The sequence below is a fragment of the Pristis pectinata genome, chromosome 4 (assembly GCF_009764475.1).
Source record: "Pristis pectinata isolate sPriPec2 chromosome 4, sPriPec2.1.pri, whole genome shotgun sequence".
In the NCBI taxonomy this organism is placed as follows: domain Eukaryota; kingdom Metazoa; phylum Chordata; class Chondrichthyes; order Rhinopristiformes; family Pristidae; genus Pristis; species Pristis pectinata.
This window is the reverse complement of record NC_067408.1, coordinates 78,711,507-78,733,180: the sequence shown is the minus strand read 5'-3', so window position 1 is coordinate 78,733,180 and position 21,674 is coordinate 78,711,507. Positions and strand designations below refer to the sequence as shown.

The following is a 21,674-nucleotide window of genomic DNA, read 5'->3' as shown; positions in this document are numbered from 1 at the left end:
TGTGCCCGAAGAGTGTTTTTTGGACTCAGGAGCACGTGCCACCTCTGCTGTCGGTTCATCGGAAGACACAGAGTGAAGGGGATTGGGAAGTGGCGAAGATGAAAGAGCGAGTCGCAGCATTTCCAAGAAAACGTTAGTGCCAGAAGAATTCTGAGATGATCCACGTGAAGGTGGAATCAGGGTGCAAATTGGCAGGAAGGTTGATAGAGTCATACAGCCTAGAAACGGGCCTTTCGGCCAACTACATCCATGCCGGGAGCTCTTGCCGGATACCATCTGGTCTTTGTGTGAAAAATTTACCCCTCAGTTCCCCTTTAAATTTCCTCCCTTTCATCTGCAACCTATGCCCTCTAGTTTCAGACATCCCTGCCATGGGAAACAGACACTGGCTATCTACTCTATCTACGCCCCTCATAATTTTATGTATCTCTATCTTGTGACCTCTCAGCCTCGTTCACTCCAGAGAAAACAGTCAGAGCCTGTTCAGTCTTTCCTCATTACTCAAGGTCTCCCATCCAGACAACATCCTTGTGAACCTTTTCTGAATGCTCTCCAGCTGAATGACAGAATTTTCTCACTTGAGGCAAGAACAAGAAGTGAAGCAGATATCCAGTCGTGAATGTCGTGAAGAAAGGGGTGCAGTAGGATTGAAAGGGAGGATGGCCGAGTTGCCTAAAGTGAAAGGTGTCGTCTTCCCTAAGAAACACCTTTTGAAAGTTCATCCGACCCACCTGGCTAACTGAGCTGCTAAATATTTCCAACCTTGTTGAATTCCAACATGCACAGCTTTAGTTTTGCACATAATTACTTGAATTATTTCTGTAAGACTTTAGCCCATTTTTTAATCAATATTTCATTCATTGCACCTGAAACCTGCAGAGCTATTTTATCAATTGTAATTAAATGAAGCACATTTATACTGTGGAGAGGCGAATTAATGCAGTGGACCGCGTCAGAATGTGGTTCGTCACAATGTGATTCATCGTAACTCATTTCTTGTCTGTCTGACTTGCAGAGAGTGAAATATTTTTCACTAACTTCAGACATGCCAAAATGAGTGGGTAATGAATCGTTGCATATTTAGGTGTTTTAAAGCATTTAAGAAATTTGTTACACTCGTGCACTTATTCGCCTCCAAAAGGTAAAATGTGCATTCATTATAGTAGTTTGTAATGTGTGAATTTGCTGAATTCAAATTAAACACGAGTCAATTTTTTGGAAAACACGTTTGCTAAAGATACACTCCACCCGAATTTGACCTGAGTGTTTTGTGTAAATGATTAACTTTCAGCTGAAGGTCATTGAGAATGTGCAATGACCCCAAAGGTATAACGGTAAATAAAGCATGACCGTTGCTACTCGCATGTAAATTCTGCGGCAGACGTCGGGTTCGCAAACGTTGTGATCTCTGAGCACTGGAACGGGTTTTAACTGAAGGACCGCTGTGGCATTGCTAAGAGGGCCCCTCCCCACGTGGCAACTGGCCAGGAGATTGAGGAACGAAACTCCCTCGGGGAAGGTTCCCTTTTTAGATCCACAGTGAGGTCTCAAGCCCATCCATGTTCCTTGCCTTCCCTTGCCTTCCCTTTCCCACTACACTCCCAAAGACAGTGTTCATCCCTCGTCACCGAGGTCAGTCTGCTCCTCAACCTAACCCCAAACTTCCCTACGGCACCTCAGCGACCTCCTCCCTGCTCCTTAGCTATCTCCGAGGAATGAATCGGCTCTGCGGGTTCTCGGTTGATTTTATACCACGCTCTTGTCCCCAATCTGGTGCCGGGTCCTTTCGCGTCATTCTCGTTCCATCTTTATGCAGAATTTGGAAGACTCGGAGCCTTGCCCAATGCTCCTCATGCAGGGTGCCGTCACCACGTGGAAACAGACGTTAAGATCGTGTTGCCACGGTCTTATCGAGGTCGTGTGGGACTTTGATGAAAAGTTTGTGTAATTCCTGTTACGGACTCAGTGAAACTCCCTTTAAGATAGAGAGTGTGTGTGTATGTGTGTGTGGGGCGTGCTTACGTCAATAGAAGATGAAGGACGTAATGACATTGTTGAAGAAGTAAGAAGAAGAAGGAGAGAGAGAGAGAGAAGAAGGGAGAGAGACACCAGCCTGCTTGTTTTCTCTGTCGATGGATGAGAAACAATAACTGTGTTTGCCACTGAAATCCATGTATGGAAGTTGGAAGTAATCCGGTGGAGTTCACTTTGTTGCTGACCTGTAGAAGGAAACAGGTATTTGTGTGTGTGGACGACCACGATTCGGATGCTTTTCGGGGTGAGGAAGTCACTACCGAGTAAACACTGAAGTGTCGTTTGGGTTCCATCGTGGAACATTTGGATTTCGTATGTACTCTCGCTATGTTCTCTACATCTACGTCTTATCTTCTGACAACGGTGGTTGTTGAAGAAGCCCTTGCTCATGTTTCACCTTATGGCTTGCGGAACTGAACTTTAAGAACCATTCCAGAACTTGGAGTTTGGGACTTTGCCACACACACACACGAAGAGTTTAGTTTTGGGGTTAACGTTCAAAGTTTAACATTTTTGAATTCTAACATACTAACATTTTTACTTTTATTTTACGTATTATCATAAGTAGTAATTAATAAAATAGTTTTTAACACTGAATCATGCTCAGTGTGTTTCTTTTGTTGCTGGTTCGTGACATTCCAAGTCCAGGAAAATTCACATTTCAATCTCCCAGGTCCTTGGATTTCCAGCAGGACTCGGTTGTCTGTTCTGGCCTCATGTTTTACTCTGTTGCTTGAAATCAATAGTCTATATGTGTTTTTACTTGTGAAACACAAACAAATATGTCTATTACTTAAATACAGTAAGACTTTGCTAATCCAGCACACTGAGGACTTTGCTAGTGCTGGACTGACAGGTTTTCCAGACAACAGGTTGTGATTCCTAATAATAGCCCAACACATCATTAATACACAAGTTTCAGGTGTTACTGAGGAATATAGTATTCTCCAGTGAACCTGGTAAGTTTAAAGGGAGGGCCAGAAAGAAGACCCAGTGAATTTCAAGCAAGCATGCAGAAATAGAACAGGGCGAGTTACCAGTGAGCGTAGGAACTGGGGCCCAAGTGTGTCTGAGGGAGCTTGGGAATTGAGGACCGGGTGTGTCAAAGAGAGCGCAGGAAACGGCAACCAATGAGCCCGATGTGATCCATCGAGATTTCTGAATGACGGAATAGTGGATTATCGGATTTTTCTGTGTTTTGTTGTAAACACGCTGTCTTATGGCCACATAGAAACGATCGTGTATAGAAATGGAAATTTTTCATCATTTCAAAATAGATATAATACTTAAAAGTGAGTTAATAACCAGAATTCAGTTATAATTAATATTATAATGTTATGTTACTAAAAATTTGAATGGTGCCAAATGAATAACCATTTCAATGTAGCACTTTTAGAGTACGTAAATCATGTGTATCACTAAAAATATTTTTCCTTTTTTTGTTGTTCCTCAGAATAATATGTGGTATTACCCAGTTTACAAATAGAAATCACATTGCATTTGCTGCACTAGAATCTGTGGCCTTTCAAACGCGCGAGGTAAGCCAGAGCTTCATTCTATCTGGTGTATGTTGGGTGCATTTTCAATTTCCCTTTGAGAATTGTCGTGGCAGAACTTAAATAGAGCATTGGCGAGAGGTTCTCTGTAAATCCAGTTACACCAATAATATTGCAAATAACAATGACTAATCTGTCTTGTGGCACTTTATTGAAGACCTTGTGAAGTGCAAATAGACCACATCCCTTGGTTTACCTTTGTCAATTCTGCGTGTATGACCTCAAAAAAAAACTCCTCGCGGATCTGTCAAACGTGATTGTTCATTCACAATTCCACACTGACTCTGCATAATCCTATCGTTATGTTTGAAATATCCCAAAAAATATGACTTGTATGACTGGTAGCTTAAAACTATGCCAGAATTGTAAACAAACAGGAAAAGTACACTCGTCACGTGCTCACAGTAAGACTCGTGCTTGGATCAAGTGTAGGTCATTAAATCAACACCTCGATATCTGGTCCTTAATTTTGAACTATGCTCCGTGCTCTGCTGGGAGTGTAGTATTTGAGTTTAACTCTCAAGGTAGATGTTGTATTTTTTTGTTTAGTGGAGGATAAAATTGTAAATAATAGAAATGAATGAAGTGTGAAACTTGTCTGAAGTCTGTATAATAAGAAGACAACTTGTGGAATAAGGTATCTGATTTATCCTTTGTTGACATTGTCCAATAAAGGTTGGAGGGGCAATTAAATGTTGCTGTTGCAGTTCAATAATTGTATGCTTCTTTCAGCTTCTTGAGGCCATGAACAAAGACTCTGGGATCACTCAGATCAATCTCAGAGTGGACGGAGGAATGACCGGCAACAAGATAATGATGCAACTTCAATCAGATATTCTTGGTATACCAGTGGGTAAGGATCCAAAGTTGCTCTCTTCCTCTTCATCCCTGCCAGAAAAAGGGACTTGCTTCCAGTCCCCAGTACTTTTTCTTAAGTAATGAAAATTGAACTGTTGTGACTGACTAAACTGGGCCACACGGAAGATTCAACCGGGAGATAGAGAAGTATTTATTCACACAGCAGATCTTTTGGAGAGAGAGTCTAAGAGAATCTCACTCTCCTGACACAATGTTTTTATACTGTTTAAACAAAGATAACAGTAAACTCCTAACTACAGTTTCAGTGACTATAATCGCCTACTTAACTTTGACATTTTGAATATCGTCAGGTAACTTTGCAGAATTACATATTTTCAATGGTAGCACATCCCGACTAGCAGAACCACTTTGAATAATCAATACTGGTGTCTGTTCCGAAAGCTTCTGAGCACAAACTCCAGACACCCAAAATATACATTTTTTTTTGCTGTGTTGAGGGATGGCTCTTTGAATATACAATATCAAGTTTCTTGAATGACCAAACGGACCTGTCCTGAACTGTGCATTAAGTGGCAGGGATATGCCTTTAACGGTGAGAAGAGAAATAAAGTACCGCAGATGCTGGAATCTAGATGAAAAACACGATGACGCTGGAGGTACTCAGCAGGCCAGGCAGCATCCGTGGAGAAAAGCAGGCGGTTAATTTTTCGGGTCAGGACCCTTCTTCAGGACTGAAGACAGGACAAGGGGAACCCAATATATAGGAGGGAAAAGCAGAGCAGTGATAGGTGGACAAAAGAAGGGAGGTGGGGTGGGCACAAGATGGCGATGGGTAGATGCAGGTAAGAGCTGGTGATAGGCAGGTGTGGGGGAGGAGGGGAGAGCAGATCCACTGGGGGATGGGTCAAAGGTAAGGAGGAAAAAAAGGGGATTTGAAAAAAGAGAGAGGCTAGGAAAAGTAAGAGAAGAGGCATGGTTGGGGGGGGGGGGGCGGTGGTGTTGAGGGGATTACTTAAAGTGGGAGGATTCCATGTTCTTTAACAATGTGTTAGCACGGGAGATGACCACTTAATGCCTTCCCTGATCTCATTCTGAAGTTTTCAATGAGTACCAATTAACATGAACATTCTTCCCCTGCGTGGTTTCAGTGGGACAGAATTAGAATGTCCCACACCCAATGATTGGTTGCAATAGCCTTGAAGTGTCACTTGAAGTTAAATTGTGAACAGGTTTTATTTCCTGAAGACCAGTTCTCATTTTAATTAATATCTGCTATCCATAATTTCATAACTCCTGAATAATCCCCAGCATGAACAATGTTGATGTCCTCAACAAATACAAAGAGTCGTTTGAGAAAGCCGTTGTCTGTATTGAATGTTGTTTTGTAGAGTTGGTTTGGACTGTTGCGGGAAATCTCAAATAAAAAGAGTGCTGGAAGGAGTGTGCAACATTTGGGGGAAGAGGAAGAGAGTTTATACTTTAGGTCTGAAACCCTTTGTTGGAACTGGAAAACCCTGAAACGTTAACTATTTTTCCTTCCACAGACCCTGCCTGACCCACTGTGTCTCTTGAATTTTCTGTTTCGATTTAATATTTTGAGCGTTTGCAGTTTTTAAATGGTTTGTATTTATAATTAAAATCTGAAGCTTCCTCAAAGGCTGTGAACGAATACAGTCTGGTAAGATTTCTGTGAGAGTTCTAACAATTTTCTGCTCGAGGGTTAGCGGAAACCACGTAGTGAGGATCTTTTGTCGGCAGCAGCAGTAGTTAATTTTTTTACAATTTAAAGAGATGTTCAAACAAAAGAAATTAGTTATTAAAGAGAATCAATCTTTAAGAGGTACCTCAAAACTAATGGGAAGCATGATGTTGGTTGTCAAGTTGTTTATGTTGGGAGTCATTTTAAGAATAGATAACTTGAAGCACTTGTGGCTACAAGTGTGATGCTATAGTTGCTGTTACTCACGCAGGGAAGCTTGTCAACGATAGCTCAGCGCCTACATCTTTTGTATCCAGCATTCTGGAATGCACTGGTCTACCCATCGTATCCAAAACATTCCCTTTTTGATTGAACATTCCCAAGATCTATCTGTTGAACATATAGTGTACTGGAGTGAGTTCTCTTCCTCCGCTCAATGATGAGCGGTAATAACACATTCATCTTTGCTAGCGCATGCACCCCTAGGTTCTCGGAAAAGTTTCTTCTGTCATTCGGAGTCTGTAAACATTAAGCTTTTCCAGCATGAGAAATAATGGATTTTTTGGGTACCTTATCTTCATTATTCGTACGGCTGTCTTCACCATTTTGAATGATACTTCTATATCAATGGAAAGGTCTGTCTTTTTTAATCCCTTATTGATCATTATGGTGTCTTTTTAATGCTGTTGCCACACATTTCTTGCTTCCTTTGTTTTCTCTCCATAAAGTTGAGACTGTCCAAAATTGTGTTGATTGTGCCCTAACTCGCACCAAGTTCTAACTTAATTTTAGTTGCCGGTTAAATACAGTGTAACTGATCTGGACTATCATCTGGACTGGTTCCACGGATGGTTGGTTTGTGCTAGGAGGAGGGATTGAGTAGACGAGACTGGTGTTCTCTGGAGTTCAGAAGAAAGTAAAGAGATCTCATCGAAATTAAACTTTTAAACTCCGGCTCAACGAGTCTGTGCCGCCCAATTACACCCACGTTAACCTGCTAACCCATACGTGTTTGGAATGTGGGAGGAAACCCACACAGATTGGGGAGAGCATACAAACTCATTTACTGACAGCGGCGGGAATTGAACCCCGATCACTGGCGCTGTAATAGTGTTACGCTAACAGCTACACTACCGTGCTACCCTGAGAAGGAATGCTGGCAGACTGTTACTGCTGTTGAAGAGTTGTGAATCACACTTTCATAATTTAGGCAAGTAGGTTTAGGATCGACACAAGGAGAAATTTATTTTCAGAGGGTGATTAAAATACATTGATTGTTAAGTAAGTGCCACCTTTCTCGAGACAGCACAGATACAGAAAACCCAAGTCCGTACACCGGTTTAGTGACTTGAGTGTTTTGCTTTCTTGCAGTAAAACCAGCCATGGCAGAAACAACTGCACTAGGAGCAGCCATGGCGGCTGGTGCCGCAGATGGCATTGGAGTCTGGAATCTGTTTGACGACGGTCCCTTAATCTCAGCGTGGGAGAAGTTTGAACCACAGATAGAGATTGAGGGTAAGGAAACGTTTGACTTGAAAATCTTGTCACAAGGCATCTGTTGCATTAAACAATTTTTTTTCAGTTTAATAGGACGGAATAAATGTATTTCTAATTTTAATGCAATAACAATACCACAATCTGCCTTGAACCTGATTTAAGCTTGTCATTGCGTCTCCTATCACGAGAATGGGTAACTTCGATGTTGATGTAAATGCTGTTGACGTTAGAGTAACGGCAAATGAGACTTCAAAAGAAGTTTTCGGTCACGTTCAAATAGCGTAATGCCGCCTTCTCTTTCGGCACTTTATCCATTGGATTTACATTGTCGTCTTGAATCCACAGCCGGTGCCTGCTGCAGTGTGTATTCATTTGTGAACAGGTCTGTGATACAGCACAACTAGTCTGAAATATTGTACTTGTACCAAACGATATAGTTCCTCATTTAATTTTACCATGTTGTAATAGGTAGCACTTCCAAAGTAAAATGTCTGAAGGCACCTCAGTGAAGTGTAACGATCCGAAATTGGTTGATGAGTATAAGGATGTATCAGGTGGGAGATTGAGATATGCAGGATGAAAGAGGGAATAGTAATGCGTGGAGTTGAGACAGATAAAGATGTAGCTCGAAGGGCAGGAAACCAGTGAGAGGCTGCACGAGAGGCCATTGTAAGTTAAACAATGGATGCGGGACTGGAGGAAATTTGAATCAGAAAAGGGCGATGCCACGAAGGTGTCTGAACGAGAGGATGAGAATTTTAAACTCGCGATTACACAAGAAGCGAGTCGATGAATCTCGTGCGATATAAATTCTGAATCGAGGCAGGAGAGTTCAGGATACACTGAAATTCTCAGATTGGAGATTATCCTGGAGGACTTTGAACTTTTGCTTTCTGGAAGCAAATGAGGCATGGATAAAAGTTTGGGCCAAGGGTTGAGGTGAGGAATGAGGTAACATAGAGACAGTTCTGGATAGAAACGAATGATCAGAGATGACATCGCCTCGACTTGAGACCCTAGTCATCGAGAGGATGTGAGAGATTCTGAGGTAAAGAGGGAGATGGTAAGTATGGGGACTGAAGTTCATTTGGCGCAAGGGGGGAGTGAAATCGAGCGAGAGGACAAGGGAAATGGTAATGGCGATTGAATAATTGCTTCAGAAGAGAGATTTCAAAACCCGGGCCGATAAGACTACAAGACGCTAAGGAATGGGAGTAGGCCATTCAGTGATTCAAACCTACTGTGGCATTCAGAACAATCACTGTCGATCAAATTTTTCTCATCCACTTCCCTGTCCTTTCCCCGTAATCCTTGATTACCCTACCGCTTTAAAAACCCGTCTATCTCAGATTTAAATACGTTGAAGGATTTGGCCTCCACGGCTTTTTGGGCAAGTAAGTCCATTCTTTGTCATCTCAGTCTTCACCGGTTAATTTCAACAGCTGATCCCCTGAAATGTGTTGTCTATTGCGATGAGATCACTTCTCATTCTTTGGGATTCTGAGTACAGACCCAGCTCGTTTAGCTTTTCCTCCAACGACCATCGGTCGAGACACAAGATTACAAAGAGGAATTTCTCTGACCAATTACCAAATCTTTACTCGAATGGATCTCAACAGTAGTCTGAACGTGGGCTCGCGTTATCTTGCGTAGTTGCAACGAGCCTGTCCAGTCTGCTGTTGTAGACGCGTACGGCGAGGTATAGGTAGAATGAAAGACTCGCTTGCAGAAGCATCGCAGGCGTGTAGATTCAAACAACGCACGGAATGTAAATTATACAAGACGGTGAAAAAAACTGTGCAAAACGAGACATCGGTGCAAAAACACAATTAGAAACAAGTCCCTAGTTGTGTAAGAGGCGACCCAGAGTGTTGCATTACTGAGGTAGATGAGGGTTGTGGAGGTCGGATCGAGAACCAGATGGTTGTAGGAAAGTAGTTGTTCCTGAGCCTGGTGGTGTGGGACTTCAGACTTTTGTACCTCCTGCCCGACGGTAGTAGCAAGGAGAGGGTGCGACCTGGACGGTGGGAATCTTCGACGACAGACGCCACCTTCTCGAGGCGACGGCTTGTTCGGACACTCTCTGTGATGGGGAGAGCTGTGCCTGCGAAGGAGCGGCTGTGTCAGCTACCCTCCGTAGCCTTTCATGTTTCTGTGCATCGGAACTGCAGTACCAGGGTGCGATGCAACCAGTCAGGACACCTCTAACAGTGCATCTGTAGAAGTTCATCAGAGTACTTGATGACATGCTGAATCTCCTTAAGCTTCTAAGAAAGTAGAGACGACTTTCTGCTTTTACAGTCTGTATCCCTTGAAATAGAACCCAGCATCCTGTCAGTCTTTCTGATTATTTGCTGCAGCTAAATTCTAGCTCTCTGTACATCATGTACAAGGACCCCAAGGACCTTTCTGCACTCTTTCTCCACTCAATTAATAGTTTGTTTTCTCTTTCTTCATTCCCAGGTAAAACATTTCAAATTTCCTCACACTACTCCATTTGCTCGCCGGTTGCCCACTCACTGAACCTATCGGTATTTCTCTACGAACTGTGTCTTTCACACTTTGCCCCTTTACGAGCGTCTGGCTTCAGAGATTACACCTGCTGGTTTACGTGCCTGTTTGAACACGCCATTACACAGGGAAAACTTGACGATGCCGCTCTGCGAACTGGACGGTTGAAACCTTGATCTTGGTGCAACTTTCACACGTGACACGAGGGTGACCCTCGAGGCTAGTTGAATGCCATTTAAAATGTGGAAGAATTTCTAGATCACTGCTTTAATTAATATTTTTTTAATCCACAGAAAGCAACAAACGGTTCGATCGCTGGAAGTTAGCAGTACAAAAATCAATGGGCTGGGCAAAGCACGGTGACGAGGATTCTGGTGAGTGTCGGGGGGTGGGGGGGGGGGGTGGGTAAAGACCACTGAGTATCAGACTGATCAGAAAAATGAAAGTTAAAAGGCAAAGTGAGCGTATGAGAAACGATCATAAATAGAATCTAGAAGTAGATATAAATAGTATAATAGTGGCCTTTTGACATATCAATAGTTGAAAGGGTGGTACACAGAGGAGTGATGGGAATTGTGTGTGGATGCCGAGGGCCCTGTTATGAACGAGAGAATTTAAGACAATAGGAGTAGGTCACTTATCCCCTCAAGCTTGCTGTGCCATTCAGTATTATCTTGGCTGATCTACCCCAGGCCTCGTCTGTTTCTGTGCCAGTTCCTTCCGGTCCTCAATTCCTGGTTCTTTCAAAAACGTATCATCTCTTCAGATACCCCCAGTGATCTAGCCTTCACGACCCTTTGAGGCAGAGAATTCCAGAACTTCGCCAAGGTCCACGAGAAGAAGTTGCTTCACGGCTCAGTTTTAGCAGACTCGCTTATTCTTGTAACTGCATGCGTTCATTTGAAATTCCACCCCCCGAGTGGAAACATCTTGACGTCTACCCTGCCGTGCCCCATAAGGATCTTGTATGCTTCGATAAGATCACCCCTCATTCTTTTAAACTGGAAATTTCTTTAGCTGGTTGTGGAAGGTCAAAACTGTTTTTAGTTAACTAGATTTTGTATTTTCCTTTAGATTATTTAATTCAATTACAATGGTCTTTAAATATCTCTGCTCCTAATCTCCCAATCGTTGTGGAATTGCATATGATGAGTGTTTTACGTAATGATCATTTCTTGTTCAGAAACCAATAACAGGTAACATTGCAGATTGTGAGCGAGTGGAAGGCCGTTTCTCAGCTTTGTTGCTCAAGTGGACAACACTGGCCATGCTTTTAGCAGGAATTAACTACAGGCAGTAATTTTTTTGGGGGGTGTGGGGTGGTGGCGGTGAGATGCGACAGGGATGTGCTGAAACTGTAATCACGCTGAAAATATTTGTACTGGTATTCAGTTTGCACAAAGTGAATTGGATCTAGCATTCCAGAGGATAGATTTTGAAATGTTTTATTTTTTGTCCTTTGTTATATTTGAAGCCCGAACAATTTTGTATCTTGATTCCTGTTTTTTTTTTAAAAAACTTTTATTTCCACGTTTGGTCACGTCGCGTGATGTGCGTGCATTTGTTCCAATCCACACTCGTAAGAATATTTTCATTTGCCTTTGGGACGAGCTTTTCATTAACTTGCTGAGCATTTACTGCCAATCCTTAAATCATCCTGGGAAGCAGTCGACTCGGATCATTGCAGTGCTTCCCCAGAGCAGGGAAGAGACTTAAATACAGTCCGAAATGGTTCGGTTGACAGCCCTGCATAATGGCTATTTTCTGAAGATCTGTCGTAAGGAAAAGATGCTTCCAGAGTTAGGGTTAATTAACTCTCATTGAATTACAGAGACGGCACACGACGGCTCTGAATTGTGTGTCTCATTCACAAATAAATCGAACGAAAGCTCTGACAAAATAGGTCATCGATACGGATGTCGTGTCGTTCTGTAACGTTCCAGAGCAATGCTATTTATCCGGTCATCTTGCTCAAAGATGAGACGTGAAGGGGTGAGCCTGTCACCCAACACAGTCAATTTTCCCATTGACTTCAAAGAATTCTTCCTGGTTGTTCCCTGAGCAGGTAGGTGCAGGTTTTAATATCCCCATGGCTCGAGATGGTTAGACTCCAACCGGAATCTGTGTCGACTTCAGAGTCGTTAAAACTTCGGGCTTTCGTGAGCCTGCACTAGAACAACGTGGATTTGAGCAGCCCAGAGTCTGGAGATTTTAGATTCAAATTCCGCTCTGTGTTCGGGCAATTAAAATCTGAGCTGGCTCTGCAATGTAGTTCTGCTGGGACATGAAGGGAGACGGACCCTGCCTTACTAGGTGCTGTATCACTATATTGAAGAAGAGCAGAATAATTTTCCCAAGGATCTGGTGAATGCTCAATGCCTCAAATAATTTCACTGAGAAAAGCAGATTATCTCAATACTATGAAACTGTCGTTTCTGAGAGCTTGCTGCTGCATTTCTCATATGACCATACCGTAAAACTCTGAGAATCTGAGAGTTTGGAAATCCTGGTGGGCTGGCATCGAGTTATCGGCACAGCTATGAAGGATCCTTTTAACAGACTGGGGCCCTGTTTGCTCTGCTCCCTTGAACAGACTGGGGCCCTGTTTGGAATTGGAATTGGTTTATTGTTGTCACTTGTACCAAGATACAATGGAAGTCCTGGCTTGTATACCGTCTGTACAGATCAATTCATCACACAGTGCATTGAGGTAGTACAAAGTTAAACGATACAGAATGCAGAATAAAGTGTAACAGCTACAGAGAATGTGCAGTGCAGGCAGTCAATAAGGTACAAGGTCATAAAGAGGTCGATCGTGAGGTCGAGAGTCCACCTTATCGTACTAGGGGACTATGTAATAGTGTTATAACAACGTGATAGAATCCATCCTTGAGCCTGGTGGTATACGCTTTCAGGCTTTTGTATTTTCTGCCCGATTTGGGGGGGGGGGCGGGGAGAGAACATCTGGGGTGGGTGGGGTCTTTGATTATGCTAGCTGCTTTACGGAGGCAGCGAGAAGTATAGACTGAGTCCACAGAGGGGAGACCGGTTTCCACGATGTGCTGAGCTGTCCCCCCGACTCTGTGGTTTCTTGCAGTCACGGGCAGAGTAGTCGCCGTACCAAGCCACGATATATCCAGAGAAGGTGCTTTCTGTGGTGCATCGATTAAAAAAATTGGTGAGGGTCAAAGGGGATGTGCCAAATTTCTTTAGCCTCCTGAGGAAGCAGAGGCGCCGGTGAGCTTTCTCAGCCGTGGCATCTACGTGGTCGGACTAGGACAGGCTACTGGTGGTGATCGGTCCCAGGAACTTGAAGCACAGGACCCTCTCGACCTCAGCACTGTCGACGTGGACAGGAGCACGTGCACTGTCCCCTTTCCTGAAATGAACGTCCAGCTCTTTCATTTTGCTGACATTGAGGGAAAGGTTGTCGTCATGACACCATGTTACTGAGCAGTCTATCTCCTTCCTGTACTTTGACTCATTGTTATTTGAGATAACAGTCCACTAAGGTGGTATAATCTGCAAATTTGCAGATGGAGTTAAAGCAGAATCTGTTTCCCCTCTCATCTTAAAAGACTGGGGGCCCGTTTTCCCTGCTCCCTTTAACAGACTGGAACTCTCTTTTAAAGTGGGAGGGGAAACAGAGTCCCAGTCTGCTTAAAGGGAGCAGGGGAAACGGGTCCTCAGTCTTTCGAAATCAGAGGGGAAACACTGGTCCCTATTTCCCTGCTCCCTTTTACACCGTGTGCTCTGTTGAAGCACACTTGCATTTGTTTAGCATGTCGACTTAAAATATCCCAAGTTGGCTGTAAATTTTATCATATGATTGTGTAAATGTTTAAAAAAAAAAGTGCCTCTTATGTGTGTTGGAGTATTCATTGGAATAACAGTAAGAGTGCAGGAAATCTGACAGTGCAGTGTGCTGGCTAAAACGGTACCCTAGAAATGTGGGAACTATGAGCCCAGTGCAGAACCTGTGAAGATCTCTTTTAGATGAATGGTGGCCTTTGGGATTCACGCAGTAATAAATTTATTTTCTCACTTATCAGTCAGTCACCTGGCATTTCAAAAAAGAATGTAAAATAATTCCATAATGTATTGTCCTTTGCAGAGTCTGCAGAGAGCTGAAGGAAGTAACGTAAAAGGACAGAAAGATGCCGTATGTGCTTTATGATCTTTTGGCTTCAGACGGACAGGCAATACGACCGTTCCTCAGAGCTTCCACTGTACCATCTTCCTCACGAATCGTTTGCCTTTTAATATTTGGACATGACAAATCATAAGTAAAGCATTAATTGAAAGTGCCTTTCAGGTATTATCGAGATGCAGAAATGAGTGCTGGTACTTTAATTTCAGAATCTAATAGAGAAAAACAAAGTTTAAGAATTGTGACGGAATATTAGACTATGAAATGGGATCAAATATATCGTAGTGGAATTATCAAATGCACCGTATAAAATTAAAAGTTCAGGGCTTGCGATTTTGCACTCTCAAACTGAGACTGTTCTTCCCTGATATGTTTCGTGCCGGATGCTGAGTGTGTGAGGGTTAAATCCCAACACTAGATCGTTTTCTCATCCTGCTGAAGAGTCCTTTACGACCCAGTGTGTTTTCCTAAAAGTGACGAGTCGGGGACAGAATTGACTTAAGATTACGGACACACGAGGAATTCAGCAGAGTGAGAAACTATAGGGAGATGCAGCCCGGAGAAGGGGAGGAATCGGTAATTAACTAAGTGCACAACACAATTAGAATGCTGCTTCAAATCACCTACGCAATCAATTTTGATGTTAGGATCAAGTTATGACAGTTAATTGTAATATTAATAAAGTGCTGCGATCCCCTGGAGAGATTCTACAGAAAGCCCTTGGAAATGCAGATACAAATGCATGACTTGACTCGGATGACTTTCGCGTGGATCATTGTTTGCGAACCTAGGACCAGATTGAGAAATCAAAACATTTTAATCAAACTAGTTTTATCGATGACAGCCAGATGACCGTATTTGAATTAAATTGAAATGTTAAATGATTTAGGGCGATTTTTGGAAAGAATCAGACTCGGTTCAACTCCTGCAGGAGTATAAAGAATTGACTACATTAGGCCTAGATTCTGAAGGAAAATGAATATAAACATATAATTAAATGGATGTTCTGAAAATAATTCTGTAAATTGCTTGAAAGTTTATCAAATCAGCTGATTCGGAATTCTTCAGCCTGACTCCAAAAAAAGTACTTGAGTGCAGGCTGCATTTGGTTTGGCACCTTTAATTCCTTGCGAATAAACGAATACGCAGCAGAAGCGCCAGTCGTGCCTTAATGTGACGAAGTAAGACTGAAATAAAAAGACTCGATGTAAAGCTGATAAAAGTACATCTTGCGAGAACACCTGTGAGTGGTTTCATGAGACAGTAAAAATTGTATGAGACAGTAACAAAAAACTTGGAGAAATTGTAGCAGCGGATTTGTGATTTAATATAAAAGGCCACGTATCGATCTGCCAGCCAATGACACCGAGTGCCCATTTTAGATTTAAGATTATGACGCACCTTGGGTCTGATTACCACGACAAGCCAGCTAACGTGTAACCAGGTAAAGGTGTAGATGTAATCAAAATTCAGTGGTATGTTATCAGCTCACGGTAACCGATTATATTCTTTGGACAGGAAAATCCTTTGCAAAATGACAAAATCATTTAATTTTCTGTATCGCCGTTTTGTTTCCCCAAAAAAATCGCAATGATAATAGGTGGGTCAGAAAGTTAACATTTCATCCAAGGGTAATAGTGAAATCGCCCGACGGGTTCAGCATCGAGAGATGTTATCGTCCTGCAGGTTGGCACGATGCTCCTTGAGTTGTTGGACCTCAGAGGAACGCGTAGCACATTTAAGGATATGTCTCTTGGGTCGTCACTAATTGAGAACGAATCAGCTGTTAGTTAACCCTTGGCTGCTGCTGTGTCTTAAGATAAAGCGGTTGAGAATATTGAATGAAATAGCCATTTGGCACTCAAGTATCTGACGAAAAAATGCGAGTCAAATTCTCCCCACGACACCAGTGAAGAGGAAGAAATGAGAACTGCAAGAATGTCAAAATGCATGTTCAAAGATCTCCAGCTCTGTACATTTCATTTCACCCGACAGCCACTGTTCTGCATGTACCGGCAGTAGGCAATCGGATCTCCTCGCTTAAGTGGATCGACTGCTTTTCAGACCATTTGACGAACGGTGCTCATCAGATCCAGGCACGTGACTGATGCGTGTTTTTGCTAATTATAATCGAAATCTATTTAAGGGAACGAAAAGAAGGCGGCTCGCTTCTAAACTAAGGTATCTAGGTAAAACTTATTGTGAAAAAAAAAACTCTCGGTGCTTGTAAATTGGAGGAAACCAGTTTGTCCAGAGGAAAATATGCTTTAAATTGAGTCTAGATTTTTAAGAAATGCTGGTTTCTTTGTGCATGTATTTTTAAACTTGTATTAATGATCAACTGAATAAAGGTCGGTCTCTCAGCCTCCTTGTTCTGGACTTCAGTGCTGCATTTGTACGTGTTCTTGACGTTAATCTTCAATGTTTCTTATCGTATAACACACCGAACCACGTTTGTGCACGACAACGTTGGCATCGGTCTCGAAGCAGATCTGTTGCCGAATTGCTACACGATATATCAGCCACTACTTTGTATTTTTTTTTGGCATTTATCTTTCTGGGGGAAAAAGATCTCAGACGTAAGCGGACAGGTGGCTGGGCCCGCGGAGTGTGCGCCAAACACCAACTGACGCTTATCGTACACGCCGAGCTATTTTACTTTTCCCATTCCACGTTCTCATCGACTACCCCAAGATTCTTCCACTCACTGACACGCTCAGGCAATTCACAGTCGCCAGATAACTCGCGAACCTGCACAACTTGGAACCTAGGTAGCTGGGCAACTGGAGCAGCGGTACTGCCCTGTCACCCATTTGCACGTTCTTAATAATCTTCTAGTTCCGCTCATGTATTACATGTTGTCTCGACTCATGTAGAGTTGTCTGAAAATCAGGTTTCCTTTCTTTTCACCACTCGTCCTATAATAACACAACTTTAAATAACAGGAGCTGCATTTTGTAATTGAAGCTGCATTTTACCCAGTAATCTTCAAACGTTTTTTTGGATCATCTCTAGGTATAATCCAGCATTTTAAAATCAGCAGTTGTTAGTTTATTTGGGAAGAGTAATACGAAGGCGTGTTTTAATTGGGCTCTGCCCTTCCATTGTTGTGCCATTCGATCATCACTGCGTTCCCCCCCCTCCCCCCCAGCTCATCGAGGTTCATTATGTGACGATGAACGGTGAAGTTGGCCCATTTTGGCTGCAGTCCGGATTATCGACGTGCTTTGGTAGCACACACAAGTATCAGGTTACTTTGTAATTAGGACTAATCGCGATTCAACTAATTTCTTACTTGGAACACGGATTTATTTCTCGATCGGAAGAGTGTTTCGTCATACCTTTACATTCACAAGCTGTTTGTGAAAATGCAAAGCATCTCAAATCCCTCCGTACATCAGCCATGTAGGTGACGGACCAATAATTTCTTTTTGCACTGGCATTTATCGGGACTGCAAAAAGCACGCTTTTTTTCATAGTGGGAAGGAATCGGTAATACAGTCTCAACCTTTCTGCGGTATGTTTATCGCGGGCAGCAAGTGACAGGAGAAGAACGATTATCCCGTCTCGCACACAGTTCACTTTCACCAGAAGTCCCCTTGGATTGGCCACGATGTCCACGCGTGCCCAGGTGCACCGATCTGGTAAATCCCCTCGCACGACCTTGTGAGCAAAACGAGAAGGTGACGATGGCTCTGTCTTTTCACCCCAGGTATATCTAGGTGTCGGTCTTCATTGAGAAAACTCAGTCCATTCTCCCGGTTGAATTGGCCGAAATAATCCACCCTCGGAGCTTGCGTGTGGGGGAAAATAACCATTTGAGAGCAGGTCAGGCCTTTTGATAACTTTAAATCGACCGGTAATTACCGTCGTTTCCATATTTCTGAATTTTACTATCTTTACCTGTTCCGTGAACTTAACCAGTGAAATATTAGATGCTTCATATGTGTGTGTGTGTATTATATACACACATATATACACACACATGTGTGTGTATATATGTGTGTGTATATACACACATATCTGTATATGTGTATTATATTTTATAAAATAAATATACGTTAAAATTAAAATATTTGTAATGTATTATATATATATGTATGTATATAACGAGACACTGACATTACAGATAATTTTGTTAACATGTTTAATTTTGAATATTTTTTTCTTTTCGTTTCTTTAGGCAGTGAAAACCTGTTTGTTTTCCACGTTTGTGTTTGTTTTTATCTGTATTCTACAAAGTGGGATAGCGAACAGCATGGCATTTTAGGAAAGTTTAACATCGTGTAATCTGGGGCGAGTCACAGATGCTCAAAACTTGAAACAGCACTGTCTTGTGCTAATTGGAAAAAGGGAACATTTCATTGTATTTGAAAACTATGGTCAAACATCCGGGCGTGGTGCGCGTAGCTTAATTGCCGCGATGAAGTTTTGTTACCGTGCATATTTCAGATATAATAGTTGGATTGTGTCTTTTTTTAAAGGTAAGGATTAAAGGAGCAAGAACTTTTGTACGGGCGATGACTGTGGTAGAAAGGGCATAGAATAATGACGGCCATGAGATATCAGAAGAAATAAATCATGCCCAAGCAATGCATTTGATTTGTTTCAAATATGCGGATGGCAGTGAACTCTGTGAGATTTTCTAAAAGCAGTAGCCGCGATTGCCGTTTGAAGAAATCGATGACAGAGCGTGGGTTGAGAGAAGTGATAGAGCGGTTGCTAGGCTGGACGGAGGAGGGTCGGGACTCCCAAATTTTCATTTATGACATACGTTTAGGGAAAAAAATGAGGAGATTCAGAGGACTCATCGATCGGACTTCCGGAGGGCCCTGGCCGAAATGGTACCGGAATGAGGTTCAATAATTGCACAAATACTTTAAACGGCTGCATTGCCGATATATATACACAGCGGTTTAACGTCGCATAACTTTCAGGTTAAAATTGGTCGCGTACAAATCAGTCTTGTTTTAAATGGTTGCAACGATCCGATTACTAATCGCGGTAATAGAAATCGACAGCTGTTACTATTGAATGCAGCTAAACTGTAGTTAACAGGCTTGCGGCGCAATTCAGACAAGTTCAAACCTGCACTTTGTTTGTAATCCTGTTGCCCACAGAAACTTTAAAGTTCAACAACGAGCTCAAACTGCGTTCACTGTAACTGACAACTGAATCGAGGGGGAGTGGAGCAACGTCGGCGTTGACTTCAGGAAGAGGTACTCCAAGGGGAGAGGGAGCAGGCAACCGATCTATTACCGCGGCGTAGCTAAGTTAACAACAGATAAAAAAGCATCGGCTCCAAGCGCGTTCCGCTGATAACCTCTCCAATTCCCCAGCTTTTCCTTCACACGGAACGTTGTATTTGGGACAGGACCATCTTCCCAGGTAGGTTCAACTTAGTTCAAATCGAACGATTTGCACGCTGAGCAATAGAACTTCACCCCGGGTCGCTTCTGCTAATCAGCCGCACGGTGATCGCATTCCGGTGAGTGAGGCCGGTCGATTATCCCGCCCTTCAGCCGCGGACACGGAGGGCAAAGTGTCCTCGGATGAAAGGCGACGAAGGGGTGGATCTCGATATTTGTAAATGCAAGTATAAATCGCAGGCGTACGAAGGTCAGGCAGCATCTGTGCAGACGGGAACAAATAATATTTCAGGTCCATGAAGTTTAATCGGACTGGAAAGTGTTCTGTTTCTCTGACAGTACGTGGTCCAGTTTGGCTCTGGTCAACCAGCTCTAGGGATATTCAATGGCACGATCATCATTCATTATCTTCTGTTGCTGTTGATCTAACGTCCAGCTGGTCACCTTCTTGGTCATTTTGGTCCTTTTGATGTGACTCTTTGATTCACTGGACTGGGCATCTGAGAATTCCCGGTCTGGGAGTCCACACCGCAGCCTGTCCTGGATTTGCATTTAGGAGCAATACGTTAGGCCTCGCCGAATCTTCCACTGCTCTGACCCTTGGCGGCACCTCGACTGGAGGAGGTCAAAATGCCGCATCACGATCTCGCTCAGAGGGTACCGGTCGAGGTGAGAACTGCTGAGACGTTAATGCAAAGGCACCAAGCGAGAAGTCGTTTGCCGGTGATGTTCCCGGACAGGTGAGAGTCAGGTCAGTCGTGTGGGATTCAAGTCCACGGTTGCTCCAAGCTGGCGATACAGCGGTTTGGCTGGTGAAGAAGGCGTCCGGCATGCTCGTCTCAATGGAGAGTAGGATATAACAGTTGGCACATCAAGTGGCAACTTCACAACACAGCGGTGACACCACACTCGGTGAATTGCGTGCAGTTCTGAACGCCACGTTCTGGAGAGAGACCAGAGGAGATTCATCAGAAAGTTGCTTGAATCGGAGGGCTCGCGTTGCGTGGAAGATCGGATAGGCTGGGTGTGTTTTCCCTGCAGTGAAAGACGAGGGGTGATCTGACGTGCATAAAATAATGAGTGCCATAGATAGGTTAGTGCAGACGGTAAGAATCTATTTCCCACGGTAGGGGTGTCTGAAACCAGAGGGAATAGGTTTAAGATGAGAGGAAGGAGTTTTAAAGAGGATCAGAGGGGTAAGTTTTGCACACAGGAAGTGGTCGATCTCGGGAATGCACCGCCAGTGGAGGCAGATACCGTCACTACATTTGAGAGGCATGGAGAAAAGCATTTGAATAGCAGGTGCGTAGGAGGATACAGACCTAAGACAGGCAAATGGGATGAAAGTAGATAGGTCTGACCGTGACGATGCTTTGGGGCCATAGAAAGTGGAGGAGCGGTCAAGGAAGGTCATTGAGGTCCCCGAGGACACCTGAACGTGGAAGACGTAGCGCGTATCACTGGCCTGAGAGCAGCGTTCACGTCCATCGGCACCGTCATCTTCCGGAACGCAGATGACCCATCCCTCGTCACTCTCGGAGCTCGCGGGAAGATTTCGGTGTGTGGCACGCAATTCCGTGGAACGTGCAGATCGTGAGAACGTCACGGACGGTAATCTCGGCCGAGGGTCCGGTCGAGAATTGCCCCCAAACCCCAGAACGGATGTGATACCCCACTAAGAACTGATCGGTGGAATGAGGGCATCTTATCGACTTGTCATTGGTTTTAGTTCAGATGGAGGACGTGGCAGTGCGCTGCGGCTGCTTGACATGGGAGCTCGCGGACCTCGCCGCGGTCCACGACGGCCACGTCTGCGGCGAGCGCTTGAGGCTGGAGGAACTTTGGCTCACAGTCGATGAGCTGGAGTTGCAGCTTCAAACACTGCGCAGCATCAGGGAGGGGGAGAGTTTTGTAGATACTGTACATAAGGAGACGGTCACCCTCCTTAGAACAGGTACCGCTGGAGTCTAGGAAGTAGATAGAATGGTGACTGTCGGGGAGGGAAAAGGAAAAAGAGAACGAACGGGCAGATAGAGCAG

The 21,674-nt window shown here is 43.6% G+C and overlaps 1 protein-coding gene across 2 annotated transcripts in view; it reads left to right on the top strand.

Annotated features, from left to right (window-relative positions):
* gk (glycerol kinase) overlaps nt 1–16,630 on the top strand; it is a 406,492-nt gene extending 389,862 nt beyond the window's left edge. For both annotated transcript variants that reach the window (XM_052015179.1, XM_052015178.1), the window contains exons 15-19: nt 3,488–3,572; nt 4,323–4,443; nt 7,480–7,623; nt 10,410–10,490; nt 14,231–16,630. In XM_052015179.1, coding sequence (XP_051871139.1) covers nt 3,488–3,572; nt 4,323–4,443; nt 7,480–7,623; nt 10,410–10,490; nt 14,231–14,247 — 448 coding nt within the window. In that variant the 3' untranslated portion in view covers nt 14,248–16,630. The remainder of the gene's footprint in view (nt 1–3,487; nt 3,573–4,322; nt 4,444–7,479; nt 7,624–10,409; nt 10,491–14,230) is intronic.
* Nucleotides 16,631–21,674: the final 5,044 nt, after the last annotated feature.